This window comes from Hyla sarda, chromosome 3 (genome assembly GCF_029499605.1).
Source record: "Hyla sarda isolate aHylSar1 chromosome 3, aHylSar1.hap1, whole genome shotgun sequence".
NCBI lineage: Eukaryota > Metazoa > Chordata > Amphibia > Anura > Hylidae > Hyla > Hyla sarda.
In genome coordinates, this window is record NC_079191.1 from 378998809 (window position 1) to 379025735 (window position 26927).

General features: G+C 48.4%; 1 protein-coding gene across 3 annotated transcripts in view; it reads right to left on the reverse strand.

The window, feature by feature from the left end:
- Positions 1 to 26927, reverse strand: part of ESF1 (ESF1 nucleolar pre-rRNA processing protein homolog) — an 80138-nt gene that overhangs the window by 47191 nt on the left and 6020 nt on the right. For all 3 annotated transcript variants that reach the window (XM_056567884.1, XM_056567883.1, XM_056567882.1), the window contains exons 3-7: positions 16945 to 17267; positions 15667 to 15780; positions 9212 to 9312; positions 5938 to 6090; positions 939 to 1053 (exon numbers count right to left, since the gene is read on the reverse strand). In XM_056567884.1, coding sequence (XP_056423859.1) covers positions 939 to 1053; positions 5938 to 6090; positions 9212 to 9312; positions 15667 to 15780; positions 16945 to 17267 — 806 coding nt within the window. The remainder of the gene's footprint in view (positions 1 to 938; positions 1054 to 5937; positions 6091 to 9211; positions 9313 to 15666; positions 15781 to 16944; positions 17268 to 26927) is intronic.

Genomic DNA, 26927 nt, shown 5'->3' on the forward strand with positions numbered 1-26927 from the left:
ACTATCAGACCGGAGAGAGCACAGGGGAGTGCTATCAGACAGGAGAGAGCACGGAGGAGTACTATCAGAGAGGAGAGAGCACAGAGGAGTGCTATGAGACAGGAGAGAGCACAGAGGAGTGCTATAAGAAAGAAGAGAGCACAGAGGAGTACTTTCAGACAGGAGAGAGCACAGAGGAGTACTATCAGATGGAGAGAGCGCAGAGAGGAGTTCTATCAGACAGGAGAGAGGACACAGAGGAGTACTATCAGACAGGAGAGAGAGCACAGAGGAGTGCTATCAGACAGGAGAGAGCACAGAGGAGTGCTATATGACAGGGGAGAGCACAGAGGAGTACTGTCAGACAGGAGAGAGCAGAGAGGAGTGCTATATGACCGGGGAGAGCACAGAGGAGTACTATCAGACAGGAGAGAGCACAGAAGAGTACTATCAGACAGGAGAGAGCACAGAGGAGTGCTATATGACCGGGGAGAGCACAAAGGAGTACTATCAGACAGGAGAGAGCACAGGAGAGTATTATCAGACAGGAGAAAGCACAGAGGAGTCCTATCAGACAGGAGAGAGCACAGAGAAGTACTATGAGACAGGAGATAGCACAGAGGAGTGCTATTAGACAGGAGAGAGCACAGAGAAGTACTATGAGACAGGAGATAGCACAGAGGAGTCCTATCAGACAGGAGAGAGCATAAAGGAGTGCTATCAGACAGGAGAGAGCACAGAGGAGTGATATGAGACAGGAGAGAGCACAGAGGAGTGCTAGCCCACCCTCACTTACTGGACTTTGCCCATGCTTGTACAAAGCCATGATTTTATAAGCCATGATGAAGTATATTACAAAGGTTAATGTTTAATGTTAACATAATGTACAATAAGCATATATAAAAACACATGCAAACCTTACAGCTAGTGAAAGTTTGAATAGCAAACCCCAGACGCACCTTAGATGTTACCACAGCTGCAGAAGTAAAATACTTTGGCTGATAAGCAGAAAGGTCTACATCCACAGCAGAGTCCTTTGGTTCATCATCAAACTGCACATCATCAGGGACAAACCTGAAAGGAAGCACAGACAGAAACTAATTTTAGAGCCAACTTACATACTAAGCTGTTACTTGCATGCATCATGCGACCACAGGCTTCATTTATACATTTTTATTAGCAGAATTGCCTACTTATATGTTGTGCCTATCCACTGTTGCCATTGTTTACTGCTAATTGCCTAGGTTACTGACCGCTGCTCTGCTGTTACAGAGCATGGCCGGGCCGCTGACGTCACTCCTTGTCTGCATAGCAGCAGAGGGACAGGTAATCGGGATTTGGGGAGTGCGCTTCCTTGCAGGCCACTTTCTTTGTGTGACAAGCGGCTCACAGACTGCTCCAAGCACTGTACACAAGCCTTGGAGCCATTTATGATTTATGCATGCTCAGGTGCAGGGTCACTGTAGGTCCTTATGTCAGTGGACATTGGACCCACCATGTCCATGCACCTGAGCCTCCGGGGGACACATGACAGGTAACAGCAAGAGGATCAGTGGGAGGGGAAGAGGGTGGGGGAGTTAAAATATCAGTGCTGGGACTTCCGGTTCCGGCACCATGCAGTGGGGACGCGTGGTGAAGCAAGCTCCCTGCCGGCACGCTAATTCCCGGTCATTTCTACCCGCAATCTTACGATTGAGACCCCAGAACTCACCCTGGCCGACGGAGGGGTATATATAAAATGCTTTCTTCTCCCTATGGGCCGGACATCTCGCCAAAAGAACAAGGGGAAACCTCTGACAGGTCACAGCAGCAGATCCAGCATGGCTGCCTCTCCTGCCTCCAGCCATGCTGCTTCTTCTGCAACCTCAGATGTAGGGTCAGCAGATGGAGGAGATGAGTATGAGCCTTCCCGCCTTGACTACACCTGACTGGCCGATGAAGTGGCGAAGTCGATTACGCCGAGGGTATAGCAGGCCATTATTGCCACGATACAGTCCACCCTGGCCCAACTACAACAGGCCTCGGCGCATGACGCGCGTTTCTCGGCAGTGGAAGAGCGGGTGGTTACTACCGAGGAGACTGTCGGGCGCTCTGAAATGCGCTTCTCTGCACTGGAAGCGGAATGCCGGCGACTCAGCGACAAGGTAGAATACCTAGAAAACAGGTCCCGACGCAGTAATATTAGGGTGGTGGGCCTGCCGGAATCAGAACCAGCCAAGGGCCTACTTTATATCTGTGAGGTCTCCCTACCGAAGGCTCTTGGATTGCCTAGAGTGTGCAACGTTGAAAGGGCGCATAGACTGGGTCCAAAGTTGCGACAAGAACCAGATACTGGGGTACCCCCTGGCCTGGCCCATAGGAACGGGCTCTGTGAAGTAATTGTAAAGTACATGGACTTCATGGACAAGGTCGCAGTGCTCCTTGCCTATCGCCAGAGGAGGGATGCCCTTCTGTTTGATGGAGCAAAACTTTTATTGTTTGGTGAAGTTTCCAGGAAGCGCAAATTGCTTGCTCCTACCTGCACGACCCAGCATAGGAGAGGTATCCGCTTTGCTCTTTTGTACCCAGCCCTCCTGAGGGTCTTCTTCCCTGATGGATCTCTGGCGACATATTGCAAAGGATAGGGGATAAGATGTCAGATCGTGGGGATCCCTCCGCTGGGGATCCCCGGGATCTCGGCTGCAGCACCCACCTGTTGCGGCTTTCGGCACCGCTGAAGGCTCTCATCCTAACGGCTCCCGACCACGGTGACGTGAGATCGTGACGGCCGTCACGCCCCTCCCATAGACTTGCATTGAGGGGCGGGGCAGGACTTCACACAGGGGTGGAGTCGTGACGTCATGATCTCACGTCACAGTGGTCGGGAGCCATTAGGATGAGAGCCTCCATCGCTGGCGGAAGTCACAACAGGTGGGTGCTGCAGCCGAGATCCCGGGGGTCCCCAGCGAGGGACCTCCACGATCTGACTTCTTATCCCCTATCCTTTGGATAGGGGATAAGATGTCTAGGGGCGGAGTACCCCTTTAAATCGGCTTATACGTCCTTCGCTGTCCCAAACTAAAAGAGGCGTGGACCCAGATATGCATATGCCACTTGGCTCGAAAGGAAATATAATTTGTCTCGCACCCACTTTAAGGCCTCGTTGTTCCGCTACCTCAATAAACTGGGACGTCTGCTGGCTTGTTTTGCCAAACTCCTGTTCTGAAAGACAGGGATGGAGCGGCACACAGAAATCCCAAGATCATATCTGGCATCCTATGCACTTATTTCCAAGATCTCTATATGGAGGTAGACGATCAGACGTCCCCGTCTCAGAACCGGTTGTTTAACGCCCTCCTTCTGTCCCTCACCGAGGAGGAGCTTTCTACCTTGAATGCTCCAATCATGGAGGAGGAATGGACCAGAGTGGTGAAGGGCCTGGCAGTTGGTAATGCGTCGGGGCCTGCGGGTTTACTGGTGACTTCTATAAGATTATGAAGGGGGAAGTTTTTTCAGCCTTGTTGCCTTTGTACAATTCTTACCTGCAGGGGGGCCCTATCCAAGAAACTATGAACACGGCACATATAAAGGTTTTACCAAAGCCGGGAAAAGATCTGCTCTCCCATTAAGATTATGTCCAAAACCCTTGCTGACTTTGCCTCGCATTATTTCCCCTCTGCAGGTGGGCTTTGTGAAAGGCCGGTCTGCTGTTAAGAATCTGAGAACGGTCATTGCTATCCTGGATAAGATACATTTGCGCCCTACACTCCATGCCTCCCCTAACATACTGTCGATTGACGTGGAAAAGGCGTTCGACCATGTGAGGTGGGGCTGGTTATGGTCAGTATTGAAGCAAATGGGGTTTAGTGGCCCTTTCCTGACCTACCTGTCCCCTCTGTATGCCACTCCAGCAGCTAGAATTGCTACACCAGGTATCCTCTCTTTCCCCTTCTATCCCCAGAAGGGGACTAGACAGGGCTGCCCGCTCTCCCCTTTATTGTTTAATCTGGCCATTGAACCTCTTTCTTGGGTACTGGCGACAGATGGGGCAAATCAGGACTGTTTCCCATGCCCTATTTGCTGAAGACCTATTATTTTTAGAGGACCCAGTCCATGATGAGCCTATAGTTTTTGACCGGCTGACTGATTTTGGCTTGGTCTCAGGTTACCGAGTTAATGTCTCTAAGAGTGTACTCCTGGATCTCTTTCCCCCGGGCTCGCATGTTACTACCTTTGATTTACACATACCTATCAAACAGACTACTTCTTCTGCGTTTGGGTGCGACGCACCCCCTCCTCTTTGTATACTTTGAATTTCTCCCCCTTAATTGCTAAGATTGTAGCAGAATTACGTAAGTGGGAGTCCCTGCCTCTTCCACTGCTGGCCCGCTGTCACCTGGTCAAAATGCTCAGTTTTTCCAAGCTGCTTTACCCTCTCCAAACAATACCGGTTCTTTTACACCACCGAGATGTCACTTTATTGACCTCCTCTTTTACTAGGTTTATATGGGCTAATAAAAGACCCAGGATTACTTTATGTAAACTAATGCTGCCAAGGGTTAAGGGGGGGGGAAATTAATTTCACTGATGCAAGACATTTTAATTTGGCCTGTCTCTATCGTCACAGCATTGACTGGCTATGGGGCAGCGATCTATATTCCAACATGGCCCTAGAAGGCGCATTGTTGGGACCTTGGGATCTTTCCGCCCTTTTGCATACCAAATTTAGTGCCCTGTCTCGGCAGATTAAACATAGCCTTATTCTTAGGGACACGATTGCGGCTTGGAAAACCTGCAGGGCTGCCATGCAGCTTCCGTTCGCACTAAGCAAACACATGTCCCTTTGGGGTCACCCTGAGTTCCCCCAGAGGCAGCATAATGGTATGTACCAGCGATGGAGGGAGGAAGGCATTCTCACTGGCTGTCACCTATTACAAACCACGTTTTCTTACGTTTACTGAAATGCAGACCCAGTATGATCTTTCCGCAGGGCATTTCTTGCCCTACTGTCAGGTTAAGGCATTTCTTTCCTCCCGCTTATCGGATTTCACTAGGGAACACGCTTCAACCTCTTTTGACTCCTTTATCTCCTCAGATACCGCTTATCACTCTCGGTCTGTCTTTTATGGCCAGGTACAGAGGAAGGGGAGCGATGCACGGCAATCCTACCTGTTCCTGTACTGGGAAACCAGGCTGGAGTCAGAATCATTGACTCAACAAATTATAAGTGAACCCTGGCAAGAAACGCAATTCAAACTTATGCATCATGTTACTTATGGGTTCTCTCTCCCGCATACTCCTCACCACTCTGATAGAATTGAACATTGCCCGAACTGTGGGGAATTTGGGACTGACTTACTGCACAAACTGCATGGACATCCGGGACTGAGTTATTTTCCTACCTGGAATCAAAGCTTCAGATGTCTCTCCCCTTAGATCACAAACTCATTTTGCTAGAGGGTTACACTCACCTGATGGGGTTGTGGGGTATTTGCTTATCTGTTCTTTCCTGTTTATTCATATCTCATGCCTATGTGATGGTCCCATGCCATTGTATATTTCCACTGGGGATTGTCCCAGTTCTGTTTTGGCTATGTATTATTGAAAATCCATTAAAAATATGTTTAAAAAATAAATAAAAAATATGTCAGTGCTGGCAGCTGCCACAGTTCGCTGATTTAAAGTGACCAGAGTTGGTGCTGCAGATGCTAAACAGGCTGCTGGGGCCACGGCCAGTTTAAATCAGTGGTGTCACTGAATTTGCAGCCTCTCAGAGGCAGGGTCTGCGATGTGGGAGTGTGTGGGATCATCAATGAAGAGATTCCAGAAAACCCATTTAATTAACACCTGGCACACCTGCCGATCAGCTATTTGCCAAAACTGCAGTGCCACATACACCGTGACCAAAATAAGACAGTGCTGTACCATTGTGTAATGGCCGTGCTGGATTACTGCAGTTCAGCTCCCATGACATTGTACCTTAGATCCACAAAAGAACAGCTGCTTTCGAATTCTAAGCCATCGCACTCCTCGTAGATTTTACTGGCCGTCTCTGGGGTGTCACACTCCACCACTGCGTAATAGTACTTCAGACGTTTAAACTGATATTCCCGTAACTTCTCCTTGTAAATTCTAAATGTAAGAAACAGAAAGGTAACAAAAATGCTCAATGTTCATTACGACACACACCAATGAGTATGGTTTGTTGCTTTGGGATTATAGTCTACTAATTACATCAGTAAGAATACAGTTATTTGTCCTTCTGTAGGAATGAACTAACAATAGTAATTTAATACATTAGAGGAGATATAGAAAGCTATGAATCATCTACAGGTATAGTTGTTGTCTGATTCACATCAAATACCTGTCAAAAATTTATACAAAGTAACAGCACGATTTGCAAATACAAGAACAGATGAGACTTTCTGAACATTTATTCTGACCAGGCTATGATAGATATTATTTCGGTATGTTGCAAAACAGATCTCTGTAAATGAGCAAATATCAGGGTAGGATGACATGCCATATTTTGCTGCATATTTGCTGCTGCTTATTTCCCTACCAGCTGATTCTGCTACCCATTGACTTCAATGGGTAGAAAAATATGCAGAAGCAAAGACGCAGCAAAATTTGGCACGTCTGACCCTTCCTTTAGGGTAAAGTCATCATATAATAATATATCTGTAGGAGCAACAGCATTTCTTCAAAAGAATGGACAGGTCAACCTGTGACTCCCAAGACGTTGCAAAAGGACAACTCTCATCATGTCAGGCCAGGAAGTTATAGGTTAACTACTTAGCTTTTTCCATTTTAGAGCAAATTATCTTTTAATATGTTATGGACATACCACACTAAGGTTAAAGGGATCTCTCCTTTTTGCATTCAGCAGATTGTCAAGGGACCACCTTAACAAATAAGGATTGTCCAGAGTGTCCCTTCAGCTGGGACCCCAAGCAATAAGGCATAAACTGTGAAAACACCTATCAGTAAGTGTCCAATTACCCTTCAGCACCCCCACAGTAGCAGCTCAAAGCCCTTTTATACTATAAAAAGGGCCAGTGATCAGCTGGCAAACAAGAAAACACCAGTTTATTAGCCGATTACATCTTTTGTGTGGCCAATAAAATCATGGTTTTAGGTTGCACATCTCCCTGTATTAATAGGATGTGTGGGTGGCAATGGAGTTAAAGGAGAACTTTCGTGCACAAAAACGTATCCTTTGCAAAGGGGATTAGTTTTAGATCGCAGGGGGTCTGACCGCTGGGACCACCCGCAATTTCCTGCACAGGAGACTGGCTCTGACCTGGAACGGGGGGCATGTCAACCCACACAAAGAAGCGGCTGACACACCCCTTCCATGCAGTGTTCAGCTATCTCCGTCTCTTCCATAGAGATACATGGAGGGAGCATGCCGGCCGCCCCTTCGTGTGGGGGTTGACACGCATCATTCCCGGAGACAGCCAGGGTCCTGTGCAGGAGATCGTGGGGTGTCCCAGACCCCCCAGGATCTATAACTTATCCTCTATCCTTTGTGAACTCCAAATATAAATAGCAAGCACCAAGAAGAAAAACGTAGTCACTTATAAAGCATACATGATTTTTATTAATTCCATGGAATATAAATACATAAAGGATATAAAAAATGTGATCTCAAAGAGGAATATGGCTTAAAAACGGTAGTATCACCGCCTCTGCACATAAGTATATATAGTATATTATTTACTGGTTCTACTACAATAGAATAAACAATGATAAAGTAAACTGACACACTAAATTGCACAATTCAAGTAATTAGCAGCATATAAAGTATACAAATCTCATCGTGAGGACAAGAATGCTGCGTACAAAGTAAAGTGCTGTGTACATGTAAACAAAAATGACATGACGTGAACCTCCCAGACGAAGGTTGCGTACCGAAACGTACATTGGAGTGGTGCTATCCCGGTCTCTGCCATCCGCTGCTGTACTTTGGTATACTTTTATATTGGTCTATATCTCTGCAATGTCATTTTTGTTTACATGTACACAGCACTTTACTTTGTACGCAGTATTCTTGTCCTCACTATGAGATTTGTATACTTTATATGCTGCTAATTACTTGAATTGTGCAATTTAGTGTGTCAGTTAACTTTCTCATTGTTTATCCTATTGTAGCAGATCCAGTAAATAATATACTATATATACTACAGCCCTTATGTGCAGAGACGATACTATCGTTTTTAAGCCATATCCCTCTTTGAGATCACATTTTTTATATCCTTTTTGTATTTATATTCTACGGAATTAATAAAAATCATGTATGCTTTATAAGTGACTCTGTTTTTCTTCTTGGTGCTTGCTACATTGCTCATTTGAATTATTGGGTAGTCAGTGGATTGTCTGAGAATCCTAGACAAGGTATATAAATATGGGTTATCGAAACTAGAAAACCCCTTCAAGAGGCCGGCAAGTTCACATATCAGTATATTTACGGACGAATTCTTAGGAAAGTAGTACAAACACAAAGAGAGACAAGAAACACATCAATGCAGATGCTGCTCTTAGTAATACCTCAAATTCATACCCTAGACGCCAGTGCTGCAAGGCCACAGTGCTAAACCATAAGCCACCCTGCTGCCAGCTGATAAATTAATATTAAAGTGTACCTGTCGTTCACAAAAACTTTTTATATAATGTAGGGAACATTATATGTATATTTGTAATATACATTGCTTTATGTGTATATTTTTGTCCCTGCAGCTATTGCCTGTGTGTCTATATGAGGAGTCCAAATACAGGAAGTGAGGGCAGGACATGCAGGGCTCTGTGCAGGCTCCCGAATTGTCAATCAGCCTGCTGTGTGAGCCGGGGAAATTTCAGAGCCTCACTGCAGAGCCCTGCTTGTCCATTCACATTTTCTGTATTTGGACTGCTCACAAAGACACACAGACAATAGCTGCCGAGACAAAAATATAAAAAAAATGTTTAACCAATGTTTATTACAAATATATATATATAATTTTATTATCTACATTATATATAAAGTTTTTTTTAATGACATGTACACTTGAACAATTCGTGAGCCCTCTTTCCCACTGACGTCTGTCCCTGGCAATGTGTCAGCCCCCATAATAGTAAATGGAAGCCACTAGGACCCATTGTTTGCCGTTGCTCCCCGTTAAGAAAACGGCCGTTAAAGTCAGAAAAAAAAAAAGTGACTGAAGGCCGTTCTCGACCGGGAGCAACGGCAGTGTGAAAGAAGCCTAACACTTACTGTTGTTCTTCTGATACATCTTCTAAAACGTTCTTTAGTTCTGTGGGTCCATGAAGTTCTTCCTCTTTTAATCTTTCCTTTCCAAACTCTGAGGGGTAAATCTGGGATAACAAATACACATAATGCATTACATGTTAATAATACTTATATCCAGAGAATGCATTGTAGGAGAGCAACAAACACTATTGGCTCTCATGTTACATCATGTATAACTGCATATGATAAAAGAAAATAATAATTATCATATTGATTCCTTAATTTATAGAGCATGAACATATTCCACAGAGCTGTACAGATATTAACATCGCTCACATTGGTCCCTGTCTGCAATGGGGCTTGCAGAGGAAACCCACACAAACACAGGGAGAACCTACAAACTCCTTGTTCATGTTGCCCTTGGCAGGAATTGAACCCAAAACTCCAACACTGCAAGGCAACAATGCTTGTGTAATAAGAGAAAAATCAGGCTCAAAAGAAATGGTTAATAGGTTATGAGTAACCATTAGAGATCAAGAGCGCGCATGCGCGCGAAACGCGTCCATGTTGCAGTGTATTACTGGCTAGGTGGTGTGTCGTGAGTGCTATCTTGCAAGATTTTTAACGCTGTGGATTACAAATAAAAGTGAAGTTTTATAGAATTGCTGGATCCCGAAAAAATTTTCTGCACAATACTGTGCACACTACAGAAAATCTGTATCAGACCTTCTGAGGGGGATGCGGATTCAGCCGAAAGAATGACCACAATTCAGAAGAATTTTGCCAAGAACTGCATTACAAATGAAGATAGTTTCCAGCTAGACAAGTCCCATAAAGCTTTATTGGAACATGAAATTGGATCCACATAGCTAGGACTGACATAGGATCTGGTACTTTTCCGTCACATGGACCTTAATCACAGACCTAGTTTCTGTATGTAGCCAACTGACTTACTTTATATAATATATATACATAATCATTAAAGGGGTATTCCAGGAATTTTTTTTATGTGACTATGTTACAGGGGCTGTAAAGTTAGTGTAGTTCATAATAAGTGTAGTCTGTACCTGTGTGTGACGGTTTTCTCACAATTCTTCTGTCATTGTCACCCCAATATTTATTTTTACCAGCAAAAAAGGAGATTTTTGTTTATTTACCATAAAATCTCTTTTTCGAAGGATCCATTGGGGGACACAGACCGTGGGTGCATGCTGCTGTCTCTAGGAGGTGTGACACTATAAAAAAAAAAAGTCAGCTCCTCCCAGCAGGATATACCCGCCTTCAGGCTCTGAGCTAATCAGTTTAAGTTCTAGAGCAATAGGAAGAGACCAACAGGTCAAAGAAAAACCCAAAACTGTCCGAGAACCAGAAGAAAAAACATACCCGAACACACCCTCGGACAGAGAACCAAAGGAAAATCCCAAAAAGGGCGGGAGCTGTGTCCCCCAATGGATCCTTTGAGAAAGAGATTTTACGGTAAGTAAACAAACATCTCCTTTTCTCTATTGGCTCCATTGGGGGACACAGACCGTGGGACGTACCAAAGCCGTCCCTTGGGTGGGCAGATAAGCAGTCATGCAGACGGCCTTTCCACTGCCACCTGCAACACTTTACGACCCAGACTAGCATCAGCCGATGCGAAAGTATGAACTTGGTAAAAACCTTGAGAAAGTATGCAAAGACGACCAGGTAGCCGCCTAGCAAATTTGCGAGGCCGAGGCTCTATTCTGGAGAGCCCAGGATGCCCCAACAGAACGGGTAGAATGAGCCACAACCCTGAAAGGAGGAATCTTCCCCTTACAGCGATAGGCTTCAGAAATGGCAGACCAAATCCACCGAGAAATGGTGCCCTTGGAAGCAGGTTGTCCCTTACGACGACCTTCCGTAAGGATGAAAAAGGAAATGATGGAGAGATAAGACCGAACAGCCCGAACTACATCCAGCTTGTGTAGTAAGTGCTCCTTAGGATGAGAAGGAGCAGGACAAAAAGACGGGAGGACAATGTCCTCATTGAGATGAAAGGCCGAGACCACCTTAGGCAAATAGGAAGGATCTGGCAGGAAAACAACCTTATCCTGGTGGATCACCAGAAACGGAGAATGGCAGGAAAGAGCTGCCAGTTCAGACACCCTCCGGATGGAGGTGAAAGCAACAAGAAACGCCACTTTCCAAGAAAGGAGGCGGAGAGACACCTCTCTAAGGGGCTCAAAGGGTGCACCCTGGAGGGCACTCAGAACCAAATTCAAGTCCCAAGGGGGAGAGGGTGACCGATAAGGAGGAACAGCGTGCGCCACTCCTTGAAGGAAGGTCCGGACATGAGAATTAGAAGCCAGGGGCCGCTGGAAAAGAACAGCAAGGGCCGAAACCTGACCTTTAAGTGAACTGAGAGACAACCCCAGTTCCAACCCCGACTGCAAAAAGGAGAGAAGACGGGGAACCGAGAAGGTTACCGGGGAGAAGTCCTGAGCTTCACACCAACGAAAATAAGACCGCCAAGTACGGTGGTAAATTCTTGAGGAGGAGGGCTTACGAGCCTTGAGCATGGAGTGAATGACTTGGGAAGAGAACCCGCGGGCCCTCAAAACCGGGGTCTTAACCACCATGCCGTCAAATGCAGCGACTGTAAATTGGGGTGGCAAGGAGGACCCTGAGAGAGTAGGTCCGGGCAGAGCGGAAGACGCAGTGGAGCATCGTCCAGGAGCCTGACTACGTCGGCGTACTACGACCTTCGGGGCCAATCTGGAGCTACCAGAATGGCGGTGACGTCCTCTGCCTTGAGCTTCCTCAGCAACCCGGGAAGGAGCGGAAGAGGAGGGAACAGATAGGGTAGGGCAAACCCCGCCCAAGGAATCACTAGGGCATCCACGGCCAGGACCAGAGGTCCACGTCCGGAATGCCCCAGAGGTCGCAGAGCTGCGCGAAGACCTCCGGATGTAGAGGACCGACAGAGGAAGTCCGCTTCCCAGTTGAGCACTCCCGGAATGTGAATCCCGAAATGGCCGGAACCTTGCTCTCCGCCCAAGTGAGAATCTTGGTCACCTCGGCCATGGCTGCTGACCTGCGAGTGCCGCCCTGTCAATTTATGTACGCCATGGCCGTGGCGTTGTCCGACTTAAGCGGACAGGACGGGACTGAAGACGGGACTCCCAATGAAGAAGACAAAGAAGAATCACCCGTAATTCCAATATGTTTATCGGAAGAAGGGTCTCCTGGGGAGACCAGAGTCCCTGAACCGTCCAATCCCTGAACACGCTGCCCCAGCCCGACAGGCTGGCATCCGCTGTAACAACCTGCCAGTGAAGGGTAAGAAATGACCGCCCTTGGAGAAGAAGGGGGGAGCGGAGCCACCAGAGCAGAGACTGACGGACCCTGCGAGGAAGAACAATCTGACGATCGAGGGACAGAGGAGACCTGTTCCATCGGGAGAGAATCGCCAGTTGAAGGGGGCGGTAATGAAACTGGGCAAAGGGTACGGCCTCCATAGTTGCCACCATCCGACCCAGGACTTCCATACAACTGTGGATAGAGACTGATACCTGGGTCCGAAGGGAGTGGACCCCCGACCGGAGTGCCAGGAAGACAAATTCGGGCAGAGGCCGTGTCGAATCGAAGTCCAAGGAAGGTTAGAGACTGGATAGGACGGAGGACTGACTTGTCCCGGTTGATCATCCACCCGAAGCGAATCAGAGTGTGGAGAGTGACGTCCAGATTTTCCAGAGTCTGGGCTCTGGTTGGAGCCTTGATGAGAAGGTCGTCCAGATAGGGTATCACCGAGATTCCCCTCGACCGTAATAGGCCCATCACTGGCGCAAGGATCTTTGTAAAGACCCGAGGAACCGTGGCTAGACCGAAGGGGAGGGCTACAAATTGAAAGTGCCCCTCCGGAACCGCAAAGCGGAGGTACCGATGTTGGCCCGGAAATATTGGCACATGGAGGTAGGCATCCTTGATGTCCACCGATGAAAGGAACTCCCCTTGTTCCAAGGACGCCACTACCGAACGGAGAGATTCCATTCGGAAGTGGCAGATGGGAAGGTGACGGTTGAGACGCTTGAGGTCTAGGATTGGTCGCACAGAACCATCCTTCTTGGGGACCACAAAAAGATTTGAAAAGAAACCCCGAAACCGTTCCCCTGGAGGAACGGGAACGATAACCCCCTGGAGAAGCAGAGACTGGAGAGCCGCTCGAAATTGCTTCGCCAGAGCAGGAGACCGGGGGGCCCGGGATTGAAAAAAACGATCCCTCGGAAGGGAGGCGAATTTGATTCGGTAACCGTTGGACATCACGCCCCTGACCCAAGAGTCCTGAATGTGTGAGGTCCAGATGTCTTGAAAAAGCAAGAGACGACCTCCCACCCGAGAAGAAACCGCGGGTGGGGGCCTCACTTCATGCAGAAGTGGGTTTGCGGTTGCCCGATTTGGGTGCAAAACGGCCGGACCGGTTGGAGTACGACTTCCAAGACGGGCGTGCCTGGAACGAGGGAGCCTTCTTGCCCCGCGAGGGCGCCTGCCTGGACCCTTTGCTGGAGCCAGAGGTCCGAAAGGAAAAGGGCTTCCTTTGGGAAGTAGGACGAGCCTTATTTTGAGGTAACAAGGAACTCTTACCTCCCGTTGCTCCAGAGATAATCTCATCAAGGCGTTTGCCAAAAAGACGGCCACCCGTAAAGGAAAGCTCAGTGAGAGACCTTTTGGAAGCGGCATACGCATACCAATCTTAAAGCCACATAGAGCGGCGGAGAGACGCTAGGTGACCCACAGCAAAGGCAGAACAACGGGCTGACTGCACGGAAGCTGCGCACAGAATGTCCCCAGCTTTAGAGGATTGGAGAGCCAGAGCAGATAGATCCTCTGGGGGGGATCCCGCTAAGATATCCTGATGGAGCTTTTGGCACCACTCCGACAGGGCCTTGGACACCCATGTCGAGGCGAAGATGGGAAGAAGAGAAGAGCCAGCTGCTTCAGAAGCGAACTTCGCTAAAGATTCTACCTTCTTGTCCGTGGGATCCTTAAAGGTAGCAGCATCTGCCAGAGGCAGTCTAGTCGCCTTAGAGATCCGGGAGATTGGTGGATCCACTGAGGGAGGGGAAACCACCTTAGCGACAAAGTCCTTGTCAAATGGATAACGTTCTTGAATTGTCTTGATTCCCGGGAACCTCTTGTCTGGATGTTTCCATGTGGATTCCAGAATGTCGTCAAAGTCAGCGTGAGAGTCAAACCTTTGAGGTGATGGCTTAGCATGATGAAAGGATACTCCTGGATTGACATCCGAAGATCCTGGGTCCTCCAAGTGAAAGGTGTCTCTTATGGCTGTCACCAATCAGTTCACCGTTGCAATTGAGTCTGAGCGGTCCTCTGAGTCAGATGCCGGCTCGGAAGCCTCGTCCATCAGTTCACAAGGGGAATGAGAATGAGTAGAGGCAGTTCTGGAGGGGGGCGACCCAGACCGGGTACGTGGCTCTGGTGTGGCAGAGCGGCAACTCCGAGAACGTCCTCTGGAGGAGCACCATTTGTGCCCAGATGATAGGGGCACGCTCACGTCTATCAGAAGACTCAATGGAAGAGTCAGACGAGGCACCCCTAGCACGCTTGTGAGAGCGTGAAGTATGAGGAGACGAGGAGCGGGCCCTCTCAGAGGTCCTGTGCAGGGAAGACCCCTTCAAGGCGGACACCACTTCCCGGGAGGCCTCAGCCACCGAACGGGAGACTTGGGTCAAGTCAGCCATATACTGGGTCAGGGAAGAAACCCAGGCTGGAGGAGCGGCTGAACCCACCGGGACCGAAGGGGCATCAGGGGGTACCAGGGGTAGCAGTGGAGCAGGCATCCTGCTGGGAGGAGCTGACTTTTTTTTATTACCATAGTGTCACACCTCCTAGAGACGGCAGCATATACCCACGGTCTGTGTCCCCCAATGGAGCCGATAGAGAAAATTACTTTTGTGCCAGATTTTTTCAGATCAATCTGTAACAGCTGTAGGCATCCTGATTGAAAACCACACTGATTTGAATGGATGCAGCTCATTAATGTTTCAATGGGTGGGGTGGCTGGGGGTGGCTGATGTGTGGGATGGAGGAAGATGGAATTGTGGGATTTGTAGTCAAAAAAAGCAAAGACAAACAGGAAATATAAGTTCACAGAAAGCTAGCCACAGTATTATGGTAATCTCACAACATGGCCATTTAGCCCCAAGACAAGTGCAGATCCTTCCTAAGCATGTCCATTACTGCCTGCCAGGTACATACTAAAATCACCTTATGGTGGAGAACCCCTTTTAACTGTAGAGGATACTCATTGCAAATACAATAATTAAGGAACAGCAATGGGTATGCGATTCTGCCAGAAGCTGCTACAAGCAGAGATTCCACTTGAAATAAACACATAAAAGTGAACGAGGAGAAAGCGAATGGCAAAATACAGAATGATTATGTATATGGATTCCAGCACGAGTGTTATCTCAACTAATTATTTAGTAATATCTCACCTTTACAGAAAACACAATCCCCCCCTTTGGTTTAAAGGAGTTAAACAAAGCCAAAAGGTCTTTAGCTTTCAGTCGATCCCAGTCCATGTTGCAAACAGCCAATCGTCTGGTAACCTTAAAAAAAAATAAACATGCAGGAAGTAATTTATGCAGGAAAAGTCATCAACTGCCGAGCCGAGAAGTTCGTGACGAATCAAATTTACTGTAAGTTTGCTCATCTCTAATTGTTGCCTTGAAGATTTTTTTTATTAAACCAGTCTTTTCCCAAACGGTGTGCCTCCAGCTGTTTCAAAACTACAACTCCCAGCATGCCCAGACAGCCTTTGGGCTGTGTGGGCATGCTGGGAGGTGTAGTTTTGCAACAGCTGGAGGCATACAGTTTGGGAAAACACTGGATTAGACAAAGCACGTAGACATATAATAGTCATTATCTTGCCTATACGCCTAGTCATTACACCTACAAATTGGCAACTGGCACCTCAAATTTTGTCTTTTCTAATGATATGTATAAAAAAAACCTTCATGCCTGCTTGCCTAAGTAAATATAAAAGTAATAGTGACTTGTGGTGTGGTTCAAATGGCTACTAAAGCCTACAGTACGTTTTACATCATTGCCAGTACCGATCACGCTCTGACTTCGTGTGACCACTAATCTCAGTTAAAGGGCTACATCAACCATAACATAGCCACAGGATAGGCAAAGCTTAAAGGGGTATTCCAGGAAAAAAAAAATTTTTATATCAACTGGCTCCAGAAAGTTAAACAGATTTGTATATTACTTATATTAAAAAATCTTAATCCTTTCAATAATTATCAGCTGCTGAAGTTGAGTTGTTGTTTTCTGTCTGGCAACAGTGCTCTCTGCTGACATCTCTGCATGTCTCGGGAACTGCACAGAGTAGAAGAGGTTTGCTATGGAGATTTGCTTCTAAACTGGGCGGTTCCCGGGACGCGTGTTATCATAGAGCACTTAGACAGAAAAGAACAAAATTAACTTCAGAAGCTCATAAGTACTGAAAGGATTAAGATTTTCTAATAGAAGTCATTTACAAATCTGTTTAACTTTCTGGAGCCAGTTGATATATATGAAAAAGTTTTTTTTCCTGGATAACCCCTTTAACAGGGGCAGCAAACACTTCCACAGGTGAATCTAAAGTTGTGGGACTCTCATTCTCTACACTGCTGCAAGCCCCTGTGAAGAAAACATCCAAAAGGTGAGAAAACCCCTTTCGGGTAACATAGAGGATAATGGTTTTTATAGGTCGTCCTGCCCATTACCTGATCTCCACGAGGCGCATCTTTGTCCATTTCTCTCCAAGAATGCTCAATTTCAATTTCTTTTCCTGGTAAATCAAGTTCGTCTTCATCCTCATCTTCCTCTTCAGAACTTGTTTCAATGTTTCCTTTACCTCTGGCCAGATCTGGACCACTGTCACTATCCTCCTCTTCTCCAGAACTAGCCCCTTCATCATCATCATCCTCTTCGGATTCTTCTCCTTCTGAACCATCATCTTCCTCCTCTTCCTCCAGTTCCTTCCTGCTCGCCTCTTCCTCAGAACTGATCTCATCATTGCTGTATTGGTCACTTTCATCCTCGAGACCTGCACGGATAGAATACAGCAGACGTGAAGAAGACCATTTTGAAACACATATATTAATGACAATCCACACCAGATGATCCTGTGAAACATAGTAATGCAGTGTAATGGATGTGCGTACATTTTAACATAAAAAAACACAACAAAAAAAAATATGGGGGGGGGGGGGGGGGAGTTATCAAAACCATAGTTTCCCGTTATAGGGTATAAGGGGACACTAAAGACAATGCCTGGAGCACGTGCCAACACGCCGCTCAGTGTCACAACAGGTACTTATATCTACTGATTTAGACTCCACAGAAATGCTGTATCATTATGGTTATACCTCCTTGCAACCAATGGATCTGGGATCTCTTGTGATGACCACATGTGACTTTTTTCTCCCATATATAAGCAATGTTGTGTTAATGCCATAATTTTACCATGATTCAACGCCTGGACTCACTCCGGTGGAAAACTATTTTTTTCATATGTACTGGCTCCAGAAAGTTAAACAGATTTGAACATTACTTCTATAAAAAAAAATCTTAATCCTTCCAGTACTTATCAGCTGCTGTATACTACAGAGGAAGTTGAGTTGTTCTTTTCTGTCTGAACACACTGCTATCTGCTGACACTCTTTTTATTATAAAAATACAAAACTTATCCAATACAACAAAAAACAAGCTTAACCAGCTATAATATAAATCAAAAACAAAACCCTGCCTAACCGGCCAGCCCAGCTTTACAAAGCAAAAAGAAAACAAACAAACAAAAACCCACTGACACACATACCAAAAATGAACATAAAAACAGCACAACTTGGCTTAAACATAAAAAATAAAAAAATAAATAAATAAATAAATAATAATTATAAAAATAAAGAAATAAATAAATAAAAATAAACAGCACAACTTGGCTTAAACATAAACATAAAATTAGCACTACCCGGCTGTGACTCAAAACCATCCATACTCGGGAAACAAAACAAAAGGGGAAAATAAATAAATAAAAAAATATAAAAATTAAAAATCTAAATAAATAAACAAAAACACATAACACAACAACTGGTCCGACTGCCATAACTATAATATGAGACAATATAAAATGATGTAGATACAAAACCAAATAGATACAAAATCACTAATAGAAATTAATAAATTATAGTATATAAACATAAATATATGCACCCTATTTACAGAAACCTACAAAAAAAAAAAAAAAAAATTACAGGAAATCCCTACACTCGAACTGTGCCCTCACCCACACCACCCCTCCTGCACATGGGTCAGAGTCCATACCGTTCCTCTACAGTTTACAAAGTTCTGTCCTTAACTGACCCATGTCAGGTCCCCCAAAAACACGAAAACACACCACCACCCACAAATACACCCTCCCCACCTAGCACTCCACCCAACCAACTTATACACAAACTTATACATACTAACTAACAGACACTGAACCACAACCCACTTTAGGCCCAAGTTTGGTCGCCTGTAAGCCCTTCATGCCATATCAGCTTAAAACAAAACAAAAAAGCTAGCGTGCACATGCATTAGCCCACCACCAGAAAGAAGGATGGCAGACTTGATACACCAAAATAATTTTTAACTCTTTTCCTAACTCCCCCTACAATTCTCCCTAATTCTATCCCTCCATTAAAGCTAACCCTACTCTCACCCTATCTCTATCCCTATCACACTTCCCCTATCCAAAATAAAGGTACTCTACCCAAAAGATCTAGTACCTAGGGCACATCAAAAGAAAACCCTCTCCACAGGAGAGAAGCCCTACTGGTACCAAGACTGCCATACTCCAAAGACCTGATCTTCCCGAGGTCACCGGTGATATTCCTACAGACCTCCACCTCGGAGAGGATTTTCTGCTGGGTCGACACTAAACACTGTGCATTCCACGTGTAGTACCTAACCACTAAACTAACTAAGAATAAAGTGCCCCGGTCTCGGCCACCCAGTGTCCTGAATGCCCCATAAGCCCACTCCGGATAGGTAAGGCCGGCAAGTTGACTCCAGCCGATGGAAGCGCCCACCCGGTTGTAAACCCCTATATTAAAGGGACAATGAAGCAGGAAATGGTCCATGCTTTCCAGCGTGTCCCCACACTCTTCTCGGGGACATCCCCGGTCATCAGAGTTCCTGCACTTCAGGTTGTCCCTTACATATAGCTTCCCCTGAAAGCAGCGCCAGGCCAAGTCCCAAAACTTCTGGGGGATCCTTTTCATGTTTAAAAGGTACAACCCCACCCTCAGATCCCGACCTGGGCAGTCCCTGAGTGCCAGAGGCTTCTGGAAGTGGGTCAACAGAACCCGTTTGTCAAGGAACTGCCTTGACTGGGTCCTGATCTCCCACACTCCCAGACCCCACCGACGTATCGCCTTCAGAGTCGGGGTAGCGTAAGCCGGAAGATATCCATGGGGCGTACGGAGGTCCTTCACTTGCCCTCCTGTCTCCCATTCCTGGAAGAAAGGCCGAAACCATTCCCTGCAGGAGAGTACCCACGGAGGAGCCCTCTCTGACCAGAGGTTTGAGATGTTAGCTTTTAAAAAGGTGTTTGTTAAGAACACCACAGGGTTTACCATAGATAAACCCCCTAGTCTCCTCGTGCGGTACGTAACCTCCCTCTTGACTAGGTTCATCCTGTTCCCCCATAACAGTTGAAAAAACAGGCTGTAGATCCTAGTGTAGTAAGCCTCTGGCAAGATACATACGCTGCCCAGATAGATAAACAAGGGGAGCAGGTACGATTTGATCAGGTGTACCCTTTCCCTGAGGGTCAAAGACCAACCCTTCCACTGGTCCACCTTCTGAGTGGCATCCTGGAGCTTACCATCCCAGTTTTTGGTGGGATAATCATCCTGGCCAAATGTGATGCCTAAGACTTTTGCTGATTCTTGGGGCCCTGGAAGGGTGTCCGGGAGATCAAACGTGGGATCCCCCCCTCCCAGCCAGAGACTCTCACACTTATCCCGGTTGATCTTAGACCCGGATGCCTCCGAGTAGCGTTCCACCTCCGACATCACCACATCAACCCCCTCTCTCGAGGAGACGAAAATAGTGACATCGTCGGCGTACGCCACTACCCCCTGGATGGCCCCCGGCTCCGCCAAACTCATCCCGACTCCCACCAACGGTCCGCAACTCACCCTCCTAAGGAAGGGATCGATCGCGAACACATATAACAGCGGGCTCAAAGGACAACCCTGACGGACTCCAGACCCCACTCCAAAAGAGTGGCCAGACCACCCGTTCACCAGTGGGAAACTCTCTGCCCCTGCATACAAGATCTTAAGCCAATTAACAAAAGTACTCGGTAAGCCATATCTCAGGAGGACGGACCAGAGGTACTCGTGGTTCACCCGATCAAATGCTTTGGCCTGATCCAAGGACAGCAAGTACCCCTTCCAGAAACCCGCACTACTCCGCTCCACTGCCTCCCTGACACTAAGGACAGCACTTAAGGTGCTTCGGCCTGGAACAGTGCAGTGCTGGGCCTCCGAAAGGAGCCGGGGTGCAAACTTCACCAGCCGATTAAACAGTATCTTGGCCAGAAGCTTCCTGTCCGTATTGAGAAGAGCTATGGGTCTCCAATTCTCAATACGGCTGGGATCTTTACCCTTTGAGAGAAGAATCAGGGCTGACCTCCTCATTGACTTTGGCAGAGTGCCCGAGGAGAGACACTCATTGAATACCTCAGTCAAGAGGGGAGCTAAAGACTCCTTAAAGGTCCTGTACCACTCAGATGTTAAGCCATCCGGACCTGGTGACTTCTTGGGGGCAAGCCCCTCGATCGCCAGTCTCACTTCCTCTTCCCTGATCTCTTCTGCCAAAACGCCAAGAGAGGGGTCTACCCCTGGCTCAGGAATGGTTTCAGCCAGGAAACCCGACATCACATCCCGATCCAGATCCTTCCTTCCCAAGAGGTGAGAGTAGAAGGATCTGACGATCTCCAAGATCCCTGATCTGGACCGATTCAGAGATCCTGTACTATCAATCAGTCCTGAAATGACTTTACTACTCACTGACATCTTACAGTTTCTGTAAGGGTCGGGCGAGCGGTACTTCCCGAAATCCCTCTCAAAAACCAAAGATGCGTGCCCATCGTACTGACACCTCATCAGCAAGGACTTCACTCTGGAGATATCCTCTTGGCTACCTCCAGTCGAGACAAGAAGCTCGAGTTTCCTCCTCAGACCCTGATACAGGCGATACCTGTTCAGGGACCTGAGGCTCGAGAGCTGGCGGAAGAACCCCGCAACCCGCTTCTTGAATATCTCCCACCACTCTGACTTACTACTACATAGGCCCAGTAAAGGTACCTGACTCTGAAGAAAATCCTCAAAGGACTGTCTTATCTCCGCTTCCTCCAGGAGGGACGAATTCAGCTTCCAATAACCTTTTCCCATCCGGGGGGTTTCTGAAACATTCAGGGAAAACAAAATCATACAGTGATCGGAGAACTCCACCTCAACCACGGACACTGCAGAAGAGACGGCTTCCTCCTTTAAATAAAACCTATCTATCCTAGACCTGCGACTACCTTGATGATAGGTGAAACCCGCGTGGCCCGAGGGGCTCCGGATGTGGGCATCCTCTAGGCGAGCTTCTCTAGCTATGCTAATCAGCGCCACACTATCGCAAGTCAGCGGACTATTGGAGCCTCTCCTATCTTGGGACCTCGTGACATTATTGAAGTCCCCTCCAAAGATCACCTGCCGACTCGTAAAAAGAAAGGGCTTAATCCTCATAAAGAGATCTTTACGGCCCCGCTTACTTTGCGGGGCGTAGATGTTAATGAGCCGGAGCTCTTGTCCCTTCATGAAGACATCTAAGATCAGGCACCTCCCCATTTCTAATTCAATAACCCGTCGGCATTCAACAGGAGCGGTAAAAAGGACCGCCACCCCACTATACGGCTCAGCCGCAAGAGACCAGTGGGAGGGACCGCGCCTCCACTCTCTTCTGGCTTTTACCAGAGAGGCTAGATCTGACAACCTGGTCTCCTGTAAAAAGAAAATGTCGGCTTCAACGCGGCCAAGAAAATCAAAGGCTGCGAATCTAGCCGTATCCGACTTTATGCTGGCACAATTAATAGATGCCAGCGTCAATGGGGTGAGTGCCGCCATACAGGGTGATTAAATTAGACGGCCACACCCTTTACTTTTGTTTTCCCTTCTTTTTTGCCCCCTCATCCCCCGAAGAAGACAAGAGGGCAGGACCACTCTTGGATCTTTTTTTCGACTCAGATAGATCCATATTATCCCCGTCTCCGTCCGGCCCCGGTCTAGCCCTGCCCTCTGAGGAAGGTGCCTCAATAGGACAGGGCCCAGTTCCTCCCAGAGGCTCTTTCTCCCTAGGCACCTCGCCCTCACCCTCCCCAGCCAAGGAGGGGGAGGAGATGGTATCGAGGACGAGGTACCGGTTTGACAGGTCAACCAGAGGGGGGGCAGTCAGGCTTCCGTTTTGAACCTGGCCCGTAGTACAAGGAACAGAGGGCTCTGACCTCTTCTTTCTCCCTTTCCTTTTGCCCTTGTCTTTCTTTTTAGGCCTCTCCCCACTCTCCTCATCCACACTTTCATAGTGGGAGGAATCGGAAGGGTCGGCCATATTGCCTTCCTCTCTGTGAAGCCTCCTGATCTCCCCATCCAGCACATCCTCCTCCAGGGCTTCAGCGGTTACAGGGCCGCATCCAGGAGCAGAGGCCAGAGCTACCCCCGTCACCTGGGCACTCTCCAGCTCCCTACTCCTTCTACGATTTTCCTCCCGCCTTAGTTTGGCGGGGCCCTTTTTCCTCCTCACGAGCCCTGTTGCACCCCCATCCCTGCCCATACCCTCCCCGGCCGAGGCAACTTCACAGCTCTCCTCAGCCGGAGCGGCCGCTGCACGGGCGAAGGCGCTAGGACAACGGCTAAATGGGTGCCCAAGGACACCACACAGGTGGCACCGGATCTGCCTACAGGATGCGGCCAGATGTCCCACCCCACCACACAAAGCGCAGACCTGTACAGTACAGGCTGCACTAAAGTGGGTGGGGCTGCCACACCTGTGACAGACCTTAGGCTGCCCCTGGTAGAAGACCTGGATCCTATCACGTCCAAGGAAGGCGGCTGACGGAATGTGGGCAACCGTACTCCCTGAACGCTTGAGTTTGACGGAAAACGTCCAGGCCCCGGACCAGATCCCGTGCTCATCCAAGTTTTTCTTGGGCATGTCCGTCACATCCCCATACCGTCCGAGCCAGGTCATGATGTCATAACAAGAAAGTGACTCGTTACGGGTCAAAACGGTCACCTTCTTGACAGCATTCTGACGGGAAATCGCCTTTACGGCGAAATCCCGCCAGCCGGGCTCGTTTTTTGCCACTTCGTAATTCGACCAGAAGAGTTCGAGCCCCTCCGGCCGAACGAAACTGACGTCAAACTCAGACGATCCGTAGGGGTGAATCAGGGCAAAGATGTCACTCGCCCTGAATTCCATCTGAAGGAGGAGCTCAACCACTTTAGCGCGAGGTGGGCACGCATCCTCGCCCCTCCAAATCAGACGGACCACATTTCTACGGTTATTGTCCTGCCCGGTTGTCGGGAGGGACCAGACCACCTCCCCATTCCGCTCTCGGAAAGCCCCCAAACCGTGCCTCTCTATCCAGAAAGACAGGTCGACCTCACCCCTTCCCTCTACCTGGATCGACCTGTCACCCCTGCGTAGAGCCTCCAGGAGGCGCTGTTGCAAATGGCCCCCAGGGCCGGACGGAGACGGGGACCCCCCTGAACCCCCGGCAGCGACATTAGCATAGCTCCTGGGAGCAGTCACTGCCGGGGGGGCAGCCGGACCAGACCCAGAGCCAGAACCACTTACAACACCATTCACACCACAACTCTCAACCTCTTTATTTCCAGCCATACTATTACCACTCCCATCAACATTCACTCCACTGACACTCCCACATACACTCCTCTCACCCACAACACTACTACACCCATCAATATCACATCCTACATTCTTGTCCTGACTAACAAATTCTGGGCTGGCTGGGACTTGTAGTATGGCTGGCTTTAGTAAAGCCCTTTGTGCTGGCTTAGCCGCTGCTGGGGTCGACGCCGATGGCTTCTCCTTCATGGCTGCTATCACATCCTGATTCTGGGACTGCCCCACCGGGCGCACCCCAGCTCCTCCCACAGCGCCAGCACCTGCTTCACCCGACTTCACAGGCTCTGTGGATAATCCCGGCGCCCGGACACTCCCCCCCCCTCACAGGGGAGTGCCTTGCAGTGCCGGTAATGCCCACAGTACTCGGGGAACCGCCCCCCGAGCACCCAGGGGCATAACTCGCGCTGCCCACCATGAGCCCATCCTGCCCCTCCCTACCGGCAGGATGGGTGGGCTTCACATCTATTGCGTCTGCAGCTTTTACTGACGCCTTGCTGTATCCCCCATGCTGGCTCCGTTCCACCACAGAAACGGAGTCTGGCAGTTTAGAGGACCCAGCAGCCTGAACCAGCTTTGCAGCTGGCCCAGACTGCTGGAAAGGACGGAACACATAATGCACAGTTTCCTGGGTCTTCTGTTTTTTTGCCTTTCTTTTTACTAATGTGTCATCACACTGGTCATCACCAAATGTAAAATTCTGGAGGTGGGCTGGGGACTCCTGCATCACTATAGCCCTCAGCAATCCCCCAGCCTCACTCTCCACATCATCATCCTCACTATCGCTTAGCGGTAGTGCCACCTGAGCCGGCTCTATGTAGCTGTCCTGAATCTTAGTGGTCTGGGTGTCACAGGGAGTAGGGTCAGGCAATACATCATCCTCCACAACCTGTACACTTTCCTCCAACTTCTTCTCCTCCACCTCCTCCTCCTTTACACCAACACCACCATCCTCTCTTTCTTCACCGCCACTACTCTCCCCATCATCCACCTCCACCTTACCTGGGGATTTCATGGCGGCAAACCGATCCCGGTTCTCCATCTTCTCCCTGAAGAGACCGCTTCCCTCCAGGATCTCTGCTCTCCTCTCCTCCATCTTTGCAATGTCTTTCTTCAGGGCTGCAATCCTCTTTTTCTGTTCCAGTTTATTCTTTTTGGACCCAGAGCATGCCAGATTCTGGGCTCCACGCAGGTCCTCTCTCATCAACCTAAGCTCCCTACCGCAGCGGTCGTATTCCGCAAACCGTGCGGTCATGCGGGAGCAGTAGGTCTCGCTGGATTCTTCGGGCCCTCTCTCAGCCCACAACTCAATACTTTGCCTCCTCGCCTTCCCTCCACTGGATCTCTGGCTGGCACCCATTGCCGGAGGAGCCGAGCCTGCATTGCTGCAGACTCTGCCAGATCTTCTTCCTCCGGCCGGAAAAATGGCTGTCGCTGTTTTCTCTCCACCCCCCGCCAGCCTGGAAGAACGGGGAGTGGAGGCCAGGGGCTCCATGCAGGGAAAACTCTCCCAAGGAGCCTGCCACACCCCTGGGAAAGGTTGGTGAATCACCTGCTCTGCCTCTGGAACTCTGGAGAAACACAAAAAGGGACACACCCAAAGCTGCTTCACACACAACTGCTCCTGGCTACTGTGTTCCACAGGAAGCGCTCTCTGCTGACACCTCTGTCCGTGTCAGGAACTGTCCACAGCAGGAGCAAATCCCCAAAGCAAACCTCTCCTGCCCCAAAACAGTTCCTGACATGCAAAGAGGTGTCAGCAGAGAGCAATGGGGTCAGACAGAAAAGAACAACTCAACTTCCTCCGGAGCATACAGCAGCTGATAAGTACTGGAAGGATTACATTTTTTATATAGAAGTCATTTACAAATGTGTTTAACTTTCTGGCATCAGTTAATTAAAAAAAAAACATTGTTTTCCACCGGAGTACCCCTTTAAAGGAAAACTACAGCTAAAACTGATGAATTGTGACAGGCCAGAAGGAGCAGTGCACAACTAAGGAACACTGAGTGAATTTGTAAATTACTTCTATTAAAAAAAATCTTAATCCTTCCTGTACTTATCAGTTGTTGTATGCTCTTTTCTTTTTGAATTTCCTTTCTGTCGGACCACAGTGCTCTCTGCTGACACCTCTGTCTATTTTAGGAACTGTCCAGAGTAGGAGCAAATCCCCATAGTAAATCTATCCTGCTCTGGACAGTTCCTAAAATGGACAGAGGTGTCAGCAGAGAGCACTGTGGTCAGACAGAAAGGAAATTCAAAAAGAAAAGAACTTCCTGTGGAGCATACAGCATCTGATAAATACAGGAAGGATTAAGATTTTTTTATTCTGGCACCAGTTTTCCAGGGGATAAGATGTCAGATCGGCGGGTTCCCGCTGCTGGGGACCCCGGGGAGATCGCTCTGCACGTAATGACGGGCAATACAGGGGCCGGAGCATCAATATGTCACGGCCCCGCCCCTCATGACATCACGGCCCGCCCCCGTCAATACAAGTCTATGGGAGGGGGCGTGGCGGTCATCACGCCTCCCCTGCCATAGACTTGCATTAAGGGGACAGGCCGTGATGTCATGATAGGCGGAGCCATGACGTCGCGCTGCTCCGGCCCCTGTATCGCCCGTCATTACGCACAGAGCGAACTTGCTCTGTGCAGTAATGATGGCGGGGTGCCGCAGCAGCGATCCCCGGGGTCCCCAGCAGCGGGACCGCGGCGATCTGACATCTTATCCCCTATCCTTTGGA